The sequence below is a fragment of the Dreissena polymorpha genome, chromosome 3 (genome assembly GCF_020536995.1).
Source record: "Dreissena polymorpha isolate Duluth1 chromosome 3, UMN_Dpol_1.0, whole genome shotgun sequence".
NCBI classification, from domain to species: Eukaryota; Metazoa; Mollusca; class Bivalvia; order Myida; family Dreissenidae; genus Dreissena; species Dreissena polymorpha.
In genome coordinates this window covers 36,141,418-36,159,969 of record NC_068357.1, presented here as the reverse complement: position 1 = coordinate 36,159,969, position 18,552 = coordinate 36,141,418, and the positions used below count along the sequence as shown (strand labels likewise).

The 18,552-nt window shown below is 35.6% G+C and overlaps 1 protein-coding gene across 1 annotated transcript in view; it reads left to right on the top strand.

Moving 5' to 3' along the window:
- Nucleotides 1-18,096, top strand: part of LOC127873676 (cyclic nucleotide-gated cation channel alpha-3-like) — a 28,391-nt gene extending 10,295 nt beyond the window's left edge. The window contains exons 8-16 of the mRNA XM_052417607.1: nucleotides 1,736-1,832; nucleotides 2,161-2,307; nucleotides 2,486-2,595; nucleotides 5,861-5,930; nucleotides 10,829-10,884; nucleotides 12,545-12,687; nucleotides 14,295-14,353; nucleotides 15,207-15,242; nucleotides 16,291-18,096. Of these exons, the coding sequence (XP_052273567.1) occupies nucleotides 1,736-1,832; nucleotides 2,161-2,307; nucleotides 2,486-2,595; nucleotides 5,861-5,930; nucleotides 10,829-10,884; nucleotides 12,545-12,687; nucleotides 14,295-14,353; nucleotides 15,207-15,242; nucleotides 16,291-16,965 (1,393 nt within the window). The 3' untranslated portion in view covers nucleotides 16,966-18,096. The remainder of the gene's footprint in view (nucleotides 1-1,735; nucleotides 1,833-2,160; nucleotides 2,308-2,485; nucleotides 2,596-5,860; nucleotides 5,931-10,828; nucleotides 10,885-12,544; nucleotides 12,688-14,294; nucleotides 14,354-15,206; nucleotides 15,243-16,290) is intronic.
- The last annotated feature ends 456 nt before the right edge of the window (nucleotides 18,097-18,552 follow it).

Here is an 18,552-nt window from a genome sequence, read left to right as displayed (position 1 = left end):
CACCTGTGCATCAAATGTGCTTAAATTACACTTGGTTTGAGTTCCACGAGGAAAATTTCCTGCCGTTATTTGAAAAACAGGTAATAAGAATATTCTGTAATATAAATGCATGCATGAAGGTATTTATTATCAACCAATTATCGCGTGAGTAATTTGTTTAATACATTTTAAACACTAAAAACACATTCGAACACATTTTCAGTTAGATGCTTGCCTGCGAGTAAAACACCTACGTATATGGGAACACACGTTGGTTTGAACTTACTTCAATGTATTAGGAGCAAGCGCTTCTATTAGATGGAATGTCAAACTAACATATTACCGCCACTTGTCAATCAAGTGACACTGTTGGTACCTGAAAGAGTGTAACTCAGTTTATTGTTAAATAATGGACATTCTGTTTGCATCACAAAACAACCAACAACATTTTGATTTACTTCCGATGCTGAGCGTTGCGATGTAAAACCTCAAACAATTACAAGGTATCAATCGTGTTGAACTAAACAAATAAATCCTATTCACATGACTCCCCCCCCCCCCCACTTTTAAATGTACAGCATGATGTGCTATCTATGAAAGATATGCCCCCCCCCCCCCACGCCACCCCCCCCTCCCCCCCCCAAAAAAACAACAAGATAGGTCGACGCGATGTTGGTGCGTTGGTCGGGTTATCCCAAACAAACAATGTTTTACAGTTTTAAAGTTGGCCATGTTTTGATATTGTTTATTACACATAGCATCGGGAAATCGTGATAAGATTGAAAGAGAATATCAGATGAGAATTGTAGGCAGAAAAAAATGTATCATACTCGGCATGAAACATATTTTATTTTATGCTTTCCGGGGTGGTTTATTGAGAAATATCAGTAAAATAAAACTCATATTCCACTGTTTCAAACAGTGAAACGTAACAGTAAAAATTATCGATACTGTGAAATGACGTCGTTTTTATAACGTTACGACGTCATTATTTCAGCAATTATACAAAAATAATCATGTGTAAGCATAATATTAACATTTATCCTGTCACATGCCTTTAAATCAGCCCGATAACCAGGTAACCTAATATCCCAAAAGGTATTAGGCTAGATGACCACGTGATCTCGAATATCCGTCAGTTGCTATCCGCGCATGCGCATGCATTTACCATTTTCTATTAATAAAATATACTTTTTTCTATTATTATTAATATTGATAAAATACCAAATACATGTAAAAAGCATTATTATTTAAACAGCATAATTTCGTCTTTGTGTATTGAATTAATAACGAGTAACTCGATTTCTGTGTTTTAACAAGATGGAAGCTAGCCTAAGCGCTTTGCCTGACGTGACGTCACAATGTTTTTTTTCGCGCGTGATGTTTACCATATTACATATTTAAACACAAAATACTCGAAAACTAGATATTTTAAAAACATTTCAACGGATGTTGTAAATGTGACAGGATAAATAGAATAATAGGTTGGTGACGTAGATGGAGAATGGTTATCTGGCTCGTCGGAGGATCTTATCGGGTGAGCCAAAAAATTCCTCCGACTTGCCAGATAACCATTCTCCATCCACGTCAACAACCTATAATTCTCTATAAATGTTGTTGCATTTTGGTGGAATATAAAAAAATGTATGATTATTCGTGAATGAAAATCGATAGCGCCTAAATCCTACAAATACCATCCATATAATTCTGTATTTCCCTGAAAATTAGTTTTTCAATGTACCCTCTCTTATTGCAGAACTCAGTCTATCGACGAGCCATCCCTACTGCAGATGCTTCCGGACCACCTGCGTACCGAGATCGCCATCAACGTGCACCTAGAGACGCTCAAAAAGGTCGGAAGTAGTAGCGGCGGTGGTGGTGGTGGTTGTGGCGGCAGTAATGGTGATGATGTCAGTGATGATGATAATAATGATTATATGATTGCCATGACGATAACGATCACGACTGTGACGATCATGATGGTTTTGATAGTGATTGTGGTGATGGTGTTGTAGTTGACAGTTAAGCTGCTTATAATTATAATAAATATTTTCAATCTTTAAACCAAAAAAAATTCTTAAGAATAGTACATGTAACTATCAACCAACTGTAACAAAATCATACATTATTGATATATACCGGTATGCACCATACACATTTTTTCCTGATCCGTTGTTTCAGGTGAAGATTTTCGAGGAGTGCGAGGAGGGGCTGCTACGGGAGCTGGTGCTCAAGCTCCGCCCCCAGGTCTACTCCCCGGGGGATTATATCTGCCGCACGAGCGAGATCGGCAAGGAGATGTACATCGTAAACCACGGCAAGGTCGAGGTAGGCACGGCTAGTGTATACTGGCTTCCAAGACGCACTTCAGTGTTCTAAGGAATATTCAATATGCCCTAAAATATCTCGCATATACATTGATTTATTCACGTTAAGATTTGCAAATTGCACATTTGTAAGCTTCGTCTACAATAAAACGTTAGCTTTTAACCATTGTAATTGCCAGATTCTGGTTGCGAACAACGTGACCGGGAAGCGCACCTACCTAACGACACTCACTTCCGGTTCGTACTTCGGCGAGATCAGTCTGCTTAAAATAGACGAGGTGCAAAACAGGTACGAGTTCTTGAGGCTGAACATTTTCATGATTTTGTGTGTTTGTTTTTGTGTCGAATTCATGTATGTGTGTTTGTCTATCGCAAACGTTACCTCGATAAAAGAGCCAAGAGCGTATTCAATACTTCCAAATGTCATACCGATCACATAATTTATACTTAATTGGATGATTAAGAATTCGTGTCGCAATTGTTTTACTAGTAAGTTATCTCACAACAACATCAAAACAATACTTAGCAGTTAAACACGGCAGTCTAGTATGAAACCAAGTTCTCAAGCTCCACGCAGAGTTGTCGTTCCATGCTCTCACATGCAATCTCTGCCATCAAAACAAAATCCTACCAGATTTGGGAAGATTCTATTTTTTTGCTGAAGTTTTATATTATTAAAAGTAGTATCATTTTCGTTTATATTTTTAAAATAGTGTATAAGTTTAGGTTCATTATAAAAAAATACCTAATTAAAACAGGAACAAAATAATGGGAAAATTAGTGTATCACGTGGCTCGGCTATCATCATGTGGTTGGTTTATAAGGCAGGGGCTTGATTTATTCAGGTCCAGCTGAAATGACTCCGTGAAGGGGCGTGGGACCTGTAAATAAACTCAGAACAACAAACTATAAGGCAAGGGCTTGATCCAGCTATGCTGGTTCCAGTCAAATCTCTGCGCGGGGGTTTCCAAGTTCTGTGTACAATACCCCAGTGCAACACAGGGAATGCTGGTACTTTGATAACAGATGGAACTTCATAACAGAGAACAACAAAAGCCACCGCGAAAGAAGAGTTCTTCAGCTTTTTTTGCATTTATGTTATGTACATTTGGTTTTCAGACACTGGGCACTGTTTAGGCGATTAAAGGTATAGCACTTCGTAATGTAAAGACAGAAAGTAAGCAGGCAATGCATAAAAAATGTATGTACTGAAGTAAAGTAAAGGCGAATAACCGTAGCACTTTCGAATACCTTTGTAATATGATTATGATTTTGTATACATGTGACAAATAAATGTGAAACTAATTCGATATATCAGATGCGTACAGTCTATATGACCATACATTTTCCTGTTTTCGAGTCACCTAACCGCCCGATCATCGCATAGTACACGAACTTAACAATTTTACTAACGTTCTTTGTAGCGAAACGGTTGATCTAAAGCATGTATAATTTTGCCCTAATAAAGGTACTAAAGTTATTTACTTATATATAAGCTAGTATACCATGATACATCACTCTGCTAAAACTGCTGCTTATAGATAAATCTCAGCAGCGATGCAGGTCCGAAATTCTTATAACTCAACCAACATAGTCAGGTGAATGGCACTTCGAGCTTACGTTATCATTGCATAAAAGTAAGTGCTCCCTAAAAGTAGAGCTCAAGATAATGGATGTTTTCAGTTGTCTTTTTTTAGTGTTTTTTTTAGTTTGTATTTTATCTCCCGTTATTTAGAGCCTTCCTATAAGTAAAATTAAACACGACCGTCTTGATCCACATGATCTGTTGTATTTTCATCTTCTGAATCTCAAGTTACCACTAAAAACTAGTTCATTATGTCGAAAACTATTTCCGGGCGTCACGTAAAATATATTTCTTAGGACATACGCATTTTTATCTTATTAAAAAAAAATGCAATTATAACATTAATAGTATATTTAATTTATAATAATGTGATATGTGAAAACGGACAACGAAATTGGTTATATTTCACTTGTATACATGTATGCATAGATTCCCAATGTGTCGCCCGACTTTGCACATTGGTTTGTATTTCAAAATGTTTGGTAAGAATAGCCATAATATACATAAATGCATTTAAGGTAGAAGATACAATTTGGTTATCAGGATGCCCTATTCGTTGAAAGTCTCTGTTATCCGAAGTGTCCTTTATCAGGAATTAAAGTGTCTGCAACTTCACGAATACCACCCTATTAAAACATGCCCTATCATCGTTAATATTTCATGAATTACTATCAAAATTGCAGTATTTGAAGCGCAGTGATAACTCTACTTACTTGAATTCAAAACAATTTCTTGCAAGATTTGTAAGTAGTTTTATTTTGTTTTAATGTTTACTGTTCATCCAGTTCTTGCTGTTTTCCGACCGAATATTCTATATTTTGACAAAAAATCTACCATCCTTTCGTGATTTTTTTTCTTCCCAATAGAAATTGATACTAGATTTATAAACTCGACCATGTGCCTGGTCTCAAAAACTTATCTTTCTGACATAACTTAAAAAACCCTGAGGAACTTACCTATCAGGCGTCCCTTTTGTTTTTCTCTGTTATCGAAGTGCCATCGGTTATCGAAGTATCCGCATTACCAGCGTGAGTGCGTTACTCAATAAACCAGATATCTCCGAAGTTTTGTCTGGACCAAAAATCAAACACGATGTGGGTTGAACAATAATGCGGCTCCTGTGGCAGAGAGCTGAAACTTAGAGTGGGATTGGAACCTGCATTTGCAGTGAGTTAATGGGAGCATGTCTTCTGCAGGGAAATTAATGGATAGCATTTAACCATGAAATTAATAACAACATTGTGATGCCTTTTGTTTACATTAATATCACTCTGTTGAAAGAAAATTAATTTCACCATGCTCTTTGTTTATATTGCAGCAAATTAATATCCTGAATAGATGTTTGGCATTTAAAAAGCTGTTAGAATAACTTTGATAGATTAGCAGTTAGTTGAGTTTTAAAGAGAAAGGACATACATGGGCATATTTTATAGAAACAATAGAAGCAATAGAAAATAGGTGTTTAATGCTTTATATGAAAAGTAAAGTAAATTGTGAAATATATAAATAACTACAGTGTAATAAAAGTATAATATAGTTAAAAGTGAAATTGTGTGTTTGTCTTATTTTCCCGAAGTGGATTAATTAAAATTGACCAAATAGAACAGCATGATTGGATGTTTGTGCAAGTCAAATCAGAACTATAGTTCACAAAGCTGTGCGCAGGTTCGCTATTTCTTTCTGAGTTGCTTATGTCAAACTTTGATCTTAATGTATATGAAAATCATGGAAGTTTAGTAAAATAAAAAGTACTTAATAAATTCCCTATAACATTATCTTCTTAAGAAAAAGAAATTGTTGTTTATTTGCGTGTTTTTTTGTTAACCAAAGACTTTTTGACTCGTTATCATTGTATACAAATTCTATTGTCAATTATTTATGGTATTAAATGTTAAAACCGAAAAACAAACAAACATATTCATCTTGCTTGAAATGAAAGCACTCTTTTGAAACTGTCCGGTCGTTTCAGACGTACGGCGGACGTGCGAGCGGTCGGATACTCGGAGCTCCTGCGACTCTCCCGACGGGACCTCATGTCCGTAAGTCTTTCGGTAGAGTTTGAGCATGCGCAGCAGCATGTTGCCACCTCTAGTTTTATAGATTGTTTATAAAAATGCATGTCTAAACATATATTATATTAAAGACCTAAAGACTGCCATAATTCCAGGACTTTTCAGAGCTTAAAGTCTGCTCGGAGGATAAGGCGTACCGGTATTCGCATTTGGTCATGGTGTTCATGTATTTCATTAGAGAGTTCTAGATAAGCTGCGTATCAGCGTAATATACGCGTTAGAAATATCAAGATACGTTCAATTTATCATTTCCGTGCGTACATTTAAGCAAGCAAATCTGGACTAACGCAAATGATGCAAATTCTCTGCGTACAACGTAAACTAAAAAAATATAAACAGCGATTGTCTTTCGCCAAAATATGAGACTGGTTATTGTAAAAATTAGAGCTAATGTGTGCGCTGGATGGTAGAAATAGTTAGCCAGTCGGTATGTATACTCTGTATCATCTAGACGCATGGTTAATTCAGTATTGATTTTTTAACAGACAGTCAAGCGCTTATGTGTTTACATGAAGAGGTCAGCATGGCTTCTTCGAAGCCAAAACAAATTACTTCTCGAAGTAATTTTTTTCTTTTTATACGGCAAAAGTTGTATCGAGTAAAAATATTGTACTGCAAATACTGAATGATTTAATTTCTTATGTTTTCAAACCAAAAAGGACACACTTAAACGCTAATAAAACAACTGTTGAAAGTTGGCAAAAAAGTTTTTCGTGGCTCACGGGCCTATAAACCGATGACAGTTACAAAACAAAAAACACACACAAAACTTACTAGTATGAAGGAATACACATAGCTAATTGTTTATTGTGTTTAACACGATTAAAGTAGTGTGTCTGTACGCCGGCTATATTCTTGTTTTACTTTTCAGAGGCGTCGGCAAAAGATGACATTTCGGCAAAGACCTTTTTTCTTCATTTTTTACATTTCAATACGCGTATATTTACAAAGATCTTTCGCGGTTATGACACGTGTATTGTTGATTGTCATCACCCGCCCGCGGTAGTGTACCCGGTACGTGTCAATTATGTTGTTTAATGATCGGTCTCTTTTACTTCTCTTCTACGCCCCTGCTTTTAGCAAATTATCCTTCAGGCAAGGCAAAATTTGACTATTTACCCCCATGCTTAAAAAAGTGGGGGTATTTACCCCCATGGATAAAAAATTATCAATAAGGCTGTCATTACTTTGCCACATAATAGTAACACTTTGGTGTTGGTCTCACGTGCAGACTCCATACAAAAATGCATACGTAATTAGGTCGCTTTTTAAAAACGTTATAATAAATCCATCACCGTTACACAATATCACTTTATTTTGTATTTCTATTTACAATATATTCTTCATTACATAAGACCCAATATTATTTGATAATTGTAAAACTTTCACCATGTATATTTCAATTAAAAGAATCAAAGCGCTGAAGGCACTGAAGATGTTCGCTATTGCATAATTTAACACGCCATTCATTTTTGAAAATCAATCGCAAGTTTGAAATGAACACACGCCATTCAATCTTTATAAAGTGTGTGTCATAGCGCACGGGTCGAGTCTTGTGTGCACTTTTTATCATCCTTATTATTTCATAGAAATAACTAAGACAAAATAAAAACAACATGCTTTTTGGAAGTTCTGCAAGCATAGAAAGTATAATGAAAATGGTAACGATAACTTAATATAAAGAAAATTTGCAGTCACCATCATATTAAAGGAATATTTTTTTTCTAATAGCAAATGACTATCTCACCAAGAATATAAATTCATAATGAAAGTTCCGTGTACAAAACTTTTGATTTTTGACACCATATACAAATTCAAAATATACAATAATCTTCGTATCTTGTATATGGAGGAATAAAAGTATATAAACATTGCTGTTCATGCTTTACTTGTTACCCGAGCAGTTCACACGGTGTCAACAATGCTAACATAAACATAGGTATAGAGCACTAATGCGCTTTTAGGCGTAGCTGTTTCAGTTTTCATCTTAGTGACTTTTACATAACGCCAACAGACACGCATGAATATTTTCGAATATTTAATAAGCTGATTCGTGATACAACCTCTGAATATTTGCTATATCACTGCGTATGTGCTCAATTCAAAGGATGTAGCACTGTTCAGTGTAAGGAATTCCGGACTACTCTCTGTATGCTCAAACGACACAAATTGTGGCCCTGTTACAATTACGCGTTACAATCCATCTCGCAGAATTTCACTTTCGCCTCCAAGATGAGAAAACAATCATTAGCGAAATAGTATAGTGTCACGATAAGAGAAAATCGTTTAATTATCATACCACAATGTTTGCCGTACATGGTCAGCACGTCTGGAAATCATTTCTTAATGTGTGGATAGGCTGCCATTATTAACAAGTTTGCTATTTTCAATTCAATTTTGTATCAAAAAGCATTGTTCTTAAATGTGGCATTTTCAATTCGCAAGGAGATTTGTAATGACACTCGTCATGCGAAAATGGGTCTTATTCCATATGCGCCCAGTCATATAAATAGCCCACTCAGCTATCCCTCCTTCTGGTAAGGAGAAACATAACATATTGAGTGATTTTTAAGCGAACAGCATCGCCTATGGCCTGACTGCGCAAAAGCACATGTTGGGTTTAACAAACGCTTGCCAAAACGCATAAGACCCATTTTCGCATGACGGCGCTATTGACGTGTGATTTAAATGTGTCGAAAGAAAACTGCGTTTAAATCAAATATAAACATACGATATATTTCGATAGTGAAGAAAGATACTCATAACAAGGCGTATGAGGACACATATGAAGTGCTCTTCCGTAGTATATTTTTTATTTACTCACACTAATGTGTGGTTTGACAATGCTAACACACATTTCATGCGGTGAATATGCAGCTTACAAGTGAAAAAAACAACACAATATTTTAACTTTTGTTTAATTGTATTTAATTATTTAGAAAAGTAAACTGCTGACTTTATTTCAAAGTCAGCGTATACGCCGACTACAATTTTAAAAGAAATTTATTGTTATAAATATATTTAATATAATATATTAAGTTGTTTTCGGTTTTAGCGATTAAAAAGCATTTTCGAGGTTGCCTATAGTATGCCTGTAGTAATTGATGAACTCATATCCAACTGTCTATGTATTGAGAACTGTGAATATAAACAAGCGTTACCTTCTACTAACCTTCTACTATTGCATTCGTATTATTATTATAAATTGTTTGTTATATTCGGGTTTAGTAATTATGAAACTTTTGTTTGTCTATCGTATCGCTGAAGTTATTGTTGAACTTATGTTCAACGTTTTATAAATTGAGAATATAAATAAGCGTCAACTTTTTCCCGAATCTCTCAATTTACGACCTGTACTACGTCATTGAGTTTTATGCGAGAGCGTAACCTATTGCGTTGTTATAACCCGTAAACTTTCCTTTGTTATCGACAGGCGCATCTATTAATAGCCTCATATCATGAATGCCAAAACACCCGCGAAAAAGAACCACGTGACCAAATAGGACGCAAAACGCAAATACCATGCGACTACGACTTTTATTATGTAAGAACGCTCCGCAATTCCTTTGAAGTCTGAGCCTTGTGATTGCTATAACGTAAATAATTGACCTCTAACTGAAGTAAGCAAAGGAAACGCAGCACCTAATTGACCCATTCCTTCTATGTGTGAAGGCAGATTGAATTTTACTAATGTATGGTCTGCCTATTATAACACACATTATAATGCGGTAAATATGCGACTAACAAGTAAAAAACACTATAATTAAACTTTTGTTTTGAATTAAGTTATTTAGAAAACAAAATTCCAAACCTTATTTCAAAACAGCAAGACTACATTTTTTAGAGAATATTATTGTTATATTTAAATGTTTTTTTTTAACAGTTTCAGCGATAATGAAACATTGTTTATGTTAGCTATCGTATCCCTGTAATAATTGTTGAACTCGTGGTCAACGTATTATTAATTGAGACCTGTGAATATAAACAAGCGTAACCTTATACTAATGCGTTATTCTCACACGGACTCCCCTTTGTTTATCGCCAGCCTCAGATTTATGAATGAGCTGAGCGAAAATACTACGTCACGCACACGCAGCAGAAAGTGGACTGTTTTAATCAATCATTAACAATCTCCTCCGCGACACGTACAATACGATCATTGTTTATTGATTCTTTTCTATAAAACACCGTTCGAAAATATTGAATGTAACACGATATTAATATAATGTTTCCATTTGTGATTACACATAATTGGAGAACTCAAACCTCTTGCATAAATTATACAACTCTTTCTTGCGCGGATACGCAAGCGGGTATTGGGTTAATCATGCCTAGGCTGTATCGACCTGAATTTCACACAAAGCACTTTAGACGGTCGCTAAAGCGACCATCTAAAAATGACAACAGTTTCTACATGTGTCAGTCATGGATATTTATTGAACCGGAATGAAATCGAGCAAATATTACATTTAAGACTACTTCTGCGTTAGTTAAGCTTTCTTATATAGAAATTATGCTGCTACAGATTTCGTATTTCTTTTACAAGCCTTCGTTGTTGTCATATCCATAGGTACATTGAATAACGAAAGGAATATCTTTAACCCATTTATGCCTAGCGTCTAGAAAAAAATGCGTTGGCAAACAGCGTAGACCCAGAAGAGACGCCGCATGATGCGGCGTCTCATCTGGGTCTGCGCTGTTTGCTTTAATGAATTTTTGTAAGAAATATTCTAAATATAGAAATAACTATACCAGACATCCCTAATTTTGGAAATAAATTGATCCAATTTAGAAGGATGGGAGAATCCACTAGGCATAAATGGGTTTAAACACGTTACCATTAAGACACTGTATGTTGATTACAGGCGCTGGTGGAATATCCGAACGCAAAACGGATCCTTGAGCAACATGCGAAAGAAAGGTACGGGCAGTGTGTTTATCAGGGTTTTGTTACTGATAGTGTTCATCAGGGCTCATTACTGATAGTGTATTTATCAAAGATTGTTACGGACACGGTGTTAATCGGGATTTGTTACGCACACTGTGTTTATCAGGGTTTGTTACAGACAATGTGTTTATTAGGGTTTGTTACGAACATTGTGTTTATCAGGGCTTAAATGGATCATGTGTTTAGCAGGGTTTGTTACGGAGAGTATGTCTATCAGAGCTTTTTAAGAAATTTATGTTTATCAGGGCTTGTTACGAACAGTGTGTTCATCATCGCTTGTAACGAACTATGTGTTTATCAGGGCGTGTTACGGACAGTGTGTTTATCATGGTTTGTTACGGAATTTTTTATCTTTATCAGGGCTTGTCGGGCTTCTTACGGACAATGTTTAAATCAGGGTTTGTTGGGGAAAATATCTTTATCGTATAGTGTGTTTTTATATGGGTTTGTTATGGACAGTGTGTGTATCATGGCTTGTTACAGGCAATGTGCTGTCTGGGTCTGTTACGAACAGTGCTTGTTTAGGTGTTTTTATCTGGGCCTTTTACGTACAGTGTGTTAATCACGGCTTGTTATAGATAATGTGTTTATCAGGGCTTATGGTGGGTAGTGAGTTTATCAGGGTTTATTACAAACATATTGTTTATAAGGGCTTGTAACGGTAATATTGTTTAACAGGCTTGTTACGAGCAGTGTGTCTATCCGGGCTTGATAGGGGCAGTGTGTTTATTAGGGTTTGATACGGGACAGTGCATTAATCCGGACTTGTAACGAGCAGTTTGTTTATAAGGGCTTGTTACGGACAGTGTGTTTTTCAGTGTGTTATCAGGGCTTATCTCAATTTTTATTATATGCATATAGGTTTCAGTAGCAAATATCAATCCCATAGGCATCATTTGTATAAATTTTGATGTTTGCGTATTTTCACATTTCAATCATTAACATAAATAAATAGTTTTCCTTGTTCATCTGTCAGAGGGGGGTAATCAAGCGCCAAACACGATGGCGACGTAATTGCCGACATAGGTATTTTTCGCCGTATTATACCTCCTATTATTTGTATGAATAGTTTAAATGCCGCTATCTTTCCAGACATATCAGCAAGAAAGTGATTAGCGTCTAGTTTGTATTAAAATTCGCGTTTTATCTCGACTTTACTCGCTGCGAATTTTCTTAATGGAGCGGTATAAGGTCACCCCGAAAACTACTTTTCAGCACGTGAATTTTCACTCCATGGTAGCTTGTCCCATTTATTGTACCGAAAACGGTAAGTTATGGCCACGTTGTTTCCCAAGGAATACAATTTGCAATGTTTGTCTTATGATCCTCTACATGCCTAACTCCTAAACTGTATTTTAACGTTTTATTTATATTAATCAACGTGTAAATAGTGAAGAAGACTATTTTGGTGTATTTGTTTAACATACAAATGTATAGGTAACAACTAGAAAGGACTTTTCTTGGAATGTAATGTACAAAAATAGCCTGCGATACAACCGACTGATGATCGTAATAGCGGGTTGGCCGTATTGGCACTTACTATAAGTTGTTACGGTTATATTTTTAGGAATACACATAGACATTGCTTGGGGAACAAAGCGTATAAATCCATTTCAATTTTGTGTTAAATCAGGATTCAAGAGATCCGTCGACCAAGTTACAATACGCCATCCCAGGCTTCCGGTGACGTTTTCCCCTCGACGTCGGGAAGCAAGAAGGACATGCTATTCAAAGTCATTAAGTCCGAAAACTTCAAGAAAATCCTCGCCGCACGACGTATGTAATGTCGTTGTGTCGTTATCTTGTTAATAATTAAGGATTTGAGGGAACTTAAACTCAGGAAGGCAATGACGTAATCTTTGTGGACGACAATTGTTAAGGTAGCGCACCCCTAATGGGCACATATCCAAACATAATCTAATTAATTATTCTCTTAATCAGCATCATTTCACTGAACTACATGCAAATATGTAGATAGGCTTTCCGTGCTTTAAAAAAAAACATTTTTTTTTCAAAACCACCCCAACGCTCGGCTTTTAGCCAGTTTATTTTCACCCCTGGGGTATATAAAAGTTCCCATCATTCATTCAAATTTCCAAATATGGGCATGCAGTTGGTGTGTACAGATGCTGTTAAGGTGTTTAAAGTTTAAACAAGATGAAATAAGTATTCCTTTACAGACATTTATGTTTTACAAATTTTTATCTATGGAAGACCGCCATGAAATGTAAGTGATTTCAGCCAATTAAAAATTGGGTCGGTTAAAACAAAGTGTCATAAAATTCGAAATAGTATCATTTAAGTAATATTTTAAACTTAGTTTTTATAGGAACACTATATACAGCAAAATACCAAGAAATAGACAGATTTACCGTTTACTTTTAGAAATAAATATAAAAATGCAACATGCATCATTCGTATTTTCAGCATTAAATCACACAATTTAGCCATAACGTTGTTTTAATTTTAAAAATTGGAGGATGTGCATAAAAATTTCAACATATTTAACAATAAACATGATAGCTTATATGCTATATTAAATCAAATTACGTTAGAAAAGAAATAAAACGCGTCGCAAAAAGTATGTGACGTCGGCAGGATTCGAACCTACGCGGGAAGATCCCAAAAGATTTCTAATCCATCGTCTTAACAACTAGGCCACGACAACTTCGCATTTGTGTAAGCTTAAATTAGATATCCATAAGTAAACAGGTAAAAAGGCTCTTCGATCTTTGAAGAAATCGCGAAATCGTATTTTCAAATGATATTTGGATCAAAGTCAATATTTATTGTGAAAATAATGTATTCTAAACGAATGACGTAAACATATATCAACATTCGAAGTTTGAAAAAAATGCATCTCTCGGAAATAACCGATCATTGAAGATCGGCAATGATCGTAAAATAAATCGCGGGAAATCATTAGGGGTGCGCTACCTTAATAGAGCTACATCTTTAAATGCAATACGCAGTGACGTCATATTTGTGATCACTATTGAAACTTTATCTAAGTGAAACAATGACATCATTTGTCTAGTCACACGTGATAAATGCAAATTAAACTGAGAATTTCGATGACGTAATCTTTGTGATCACTTATCGTTAATGTCACATAAAAAAACAACTCAATGACGTCCCTTTGTGAACTCTTATGCTATTGTTTGTTGCTGATAAGTTTTCTTATTGCATTTATATAATATGTGTAATAATAAGTTAATAACTTGCTAAAGTGTTAGGAATTTCGCTTTTAGAATGTACAGAAAACTCCGTAACATCACCAGTTCGAAGAAAGTTTAGTTGTTTTGTCTTTAGTATACACATGGCAAGTTCTTACGCAAGATGTGAATGTTTTGTCCTATAATATCCATTATGTTTGTTTGCAGAAGTCGAGATGGGAGAGATCAGGTCGGTGTTGAACGATCTCAGGCAGTTTGACAGCCAGGTAAGGTCAAACTGCGTTACCAACCCGCCGTCATTGTGGAAAAAATATTTTATTTATCACTTAGTCACTTAACAACTATTTATATAGTTATGATGCGTAGTTAATTAACTATGAGTAAGTTAGTCTGCTTTGTAGGATAACTGTTCATCAAAACAATTACTAGTTGTTTATTGATTTCATAGTTTTATAATAAGTACGAACGTTGCTTCGTTTTAAAGATTCCTTGATAAAAGTAAAAGAAAATTTAAAAAGATATATGCTATTTTAAAGGAACCGTCAACTACGAATGACGAGAAACGAAAAGTTCTAAAATACCATTTTTTTGTACAATTATTAGTTTATATTGAATTAAATATCACGACTGGTATATGGCATCACTTGAAAAAAAAAGTTCATATTTTCAGTATATTCGATAATACAATTTCGCGATGTGAAATCGAATGTACATTGCGAAAAATAGGTGACATTACGTTATACGCACTATAAATAACGCAAGAGTAGATTGGTAATTTTATATATAAAATATAAACAATTCACTACGCATGCATAATTTGCATTCCTGGGTTTACCACGTGACGATGATGATCAATCTACTGGCGTTAACTGGTAGTTACCTGGTACCGATTCCCAGTAAAATTTATTACCGAATTAACTGAAAATATGAAAACTTAACAACTTATTTTTAGTAATGTAACATACCAGTCGTGATATTTTAATCAATAGAAACTAATAATTGTAAAAAAATACGGAATTTTAGAACTTTTCTTTTTTCGTCATTCGTGGTTGACGGTACCTTTAATACTTTGTTAAATAATTTAGTCGGATGATGATGTTGTTTTTTTTCTGTTTTAAGTCAACAAAGCAGATGATAGCTGATCAACAATCGGAGGTAAATACCATTGTCGAGAAACGAAGAAAAATAAATACAACTGTCTAGAAACAAAGGGAGGTAAACGTAATTGAGAAACGAAGGGAAGTTAAATACAACTTTCGAGAAACAAAAGGAGGTTAATACAACTGTTGTGAAACAGATGGACGCAATTTCGATTGTCGATAAACAAAGGAAGGTTAAAGCAACTGTCGAGAAAGAGAGGGGTAAATACAACTGTCGAGCAATAAAGGTAGGTAAATAAGACTGTCGAGAAATAAAAAGAGATACATACAACTGTCGTGAAATAAAGGGAGCTAAATGACATTTTCGAGAAACAAAGGGAGGTCAATGCAACTGTCGAAAAACAAAGGCATGTAAAAACAACTGTCGCTTACCAAAGAACAACCAGTCTAAGGTAAATACAATTACCGAGAAAAAAGGAAGGTAAGTACAACTGTTGAGAAACAACGCAGGACGGTAAATACAACTATCGAAAGACTAAAAGATGTTTATACAACTGTCGGCAAACAAACGGGGGTAATAAAGCTGTCGAGAAACAAAGGCATGTAAATACAACTGTCGCTTAACAAATAACAACCAGTCTGAGGTAAATAGGATTGTCGAGAACAAAATGGTAAGTACAACTGTCGAGAAACAAGTGGAGATAAATACAACGGACGAAAAGCAGAAAGGTAAATACAACTGTCGAAAAGCAAACAGAGGTTAATGCAACTGTCGAGAAACAAACGGAGGTAGATATAACTGTCGAGAAGCAAAGTCAACCAGTCTAAGGTAAACACAACTGTCGAGTAAACAAATGGCGACACTGACTACAACTGCGGCGTCGTATAAACATAGATTCAGATGTGTTAGCTTTCTACATTGCTTATATATTATCCTGTTAGCTTATTATGTATGTAACATATAACTAGTTAAAGCATAATCAAGATGTTAAAACAACGCATGTTCAAAAGTCAGTGTATTTTTTTTTCAAAAGTACCTTTGGTCATAATAACTAAGGAAACCATGTTCTTCTCGCTCTCCAAAAAGTTTGCTTCTCTTTCAGAACCAGGAGCTAACCGAGCAAATAAAGTATCGTGACAAGGAGATACTACTGCTGAGGAACAAAGTCTCTCGCTTGAAATCCAAGGACCGTGCCTTCCGCGTCATCGACAGAAACTCACCGAAATCCGCCAGGCGTCAGTATGATGGACACGCTGAGTGCGCATGCGATAAGAACTCTAATAATAACCTTAAGAGACATACGCGTCGTTCGGAAGTGTCGAAGTTGTGCAGGTCGCAGTCACAAGGTAGACGTGACGAAATCTACGAAACAACTAAGGATCATTCCAAGCATTATCAAGTCACGAAAGAACTCGGAAGAAAACATATTTCAAATAACACAATCTTACTTCCTTTCAAAGCTGACTCGGTGAATAATTGTTTTAAGTCACCACAGAACTTCCCAAACGGCTGTAGCCATTCGCCAATCCACAAAACGCTGCCAAGTTGTGTTAATAAAAACTGCGCTCGGAACGCCGTGTCAACCAAGTGGCAAAAGATGACGTCATCCAGGCGCTTGCTGGCCCGGAGCATCAGTGACTTTCACGACGACTCGAACGAGTTCCGTGTCATTAAGAAGCTTCTCGAAATTGACTCTTGTCTGTCTGACAGTTCCGGTCGCACCTCAGACACTTCCGATGACGAGCACAGCGACTTCTACCACGACATGCATTTCTAAGGAACTGGGTCCTATCAGAAGCGTTTGGTGTTATACCATACATTCTATCGTTTTGCATTGTTTGTGTGTGAAATAATTCAAATTAAAAACGCGGCGCAATTATTGACGCCCATTTGAAAAACGTCTGTTTTCTAGGAAAGCGCATACTGACAACTGTACATGCAGACGTGTCTAATGACGGGATAGATTTGGTCCGGAACCATACTTTGTCCGTGGATAAAACAGTTATCGAACGCATGAACCTGACACTAGTTCAAATTAAATCAAATATCATAAATGCATTCATAGATTAATGGTCAGCAGAAACACACTCGCTCATACATAAAATGAAATAAACTCGTTCCTTTATGACAGAGGACATATTTCCAAACAGTGAGTAACACAAGTACACAACAAAAACACGTACATAAATAAAACTGGGGTCACCGCCTTTAAATGGTTAATGCACAGCAGCTGCAGAGTGTATGTTCAGTCTTTGGCATTTAAAGCGACGTGTAAAATTATTCGTTTTCGCCATTGTCTTTCAGAATAAAATCATGTTGTAACATATAATATTGGATTCCGTATTTATTATTTTAAATTGTCGTATATTACATCATTTGTGCAATTGTGTATCATTTAAAGCAAATGTTTTGAATATTTTATTGTTTTAATGTCCGTGACTCATCATGCCTAATGTGTTTATATTGTTAATTCGAAGGGTACATTCAATTGTGATGGATCCAAATTAGATAAACAAGCTCGTCGGGAGAATGTACATTTCAATATCTGATTTATTTCTAGTATCTGAAAGAACTTTATAATATTTTCAACTGGTATAAGTTGTGTTGCTGTTGCTGTTTTCTCAAAATTGTGTTTAAATCAGGTCACCATTTTGTCATCATTTACTATTACTACGCCGTATTATACTAGTTTTATATTACTATGTAAAACGTAAAAATAATGTCCATGTATATATGAAATTGTCATTTATAATTAAAGGCGAAATCGACATAACTTTCATTATTTCGTTTTTTACATTCACCACGGTTCATTGTAAGTACCGAGTAATTGTTATGTGTATAAATTACATCATTGTGTGTAGCCACATGTGCTATGTTAAATTAAAATTTTTATTAAAGATGTATGCTACTTGTTTATGGTCGTCATGCATATGTGCACGCCAACACATCGAAACTGCCACGTTTATTGAATTATCATACAACATATGGCAATATATCCAGAGAGCAAACATGTTTGATGACAACAAAGTATTCTGCGAAGAAATCCCTTCTGATTTGATAAAACGAACGACGTGCAGATAACCCATATGCCCATACTAGTATTGTAGGATTTCTTAATTATGAAGTTCGTCTACGTGTATGCTTAGAATTTATTTAAAATAAACATTACGCGGTATGTACTGATTTTGACAAGCTCGCAACTGTTTGAAACTTTCAAACAAAATTAAAACGAAACAATGTACGTTTCGGCACAGCGATTTCATTTACGATAATTATGCAGTTCACTCTTTAACAACATGCGAGTGCAAGCATTTATATCCCGTATTTGACGCTCCGAGTCAACAATCATATCCTAGCCGATTCT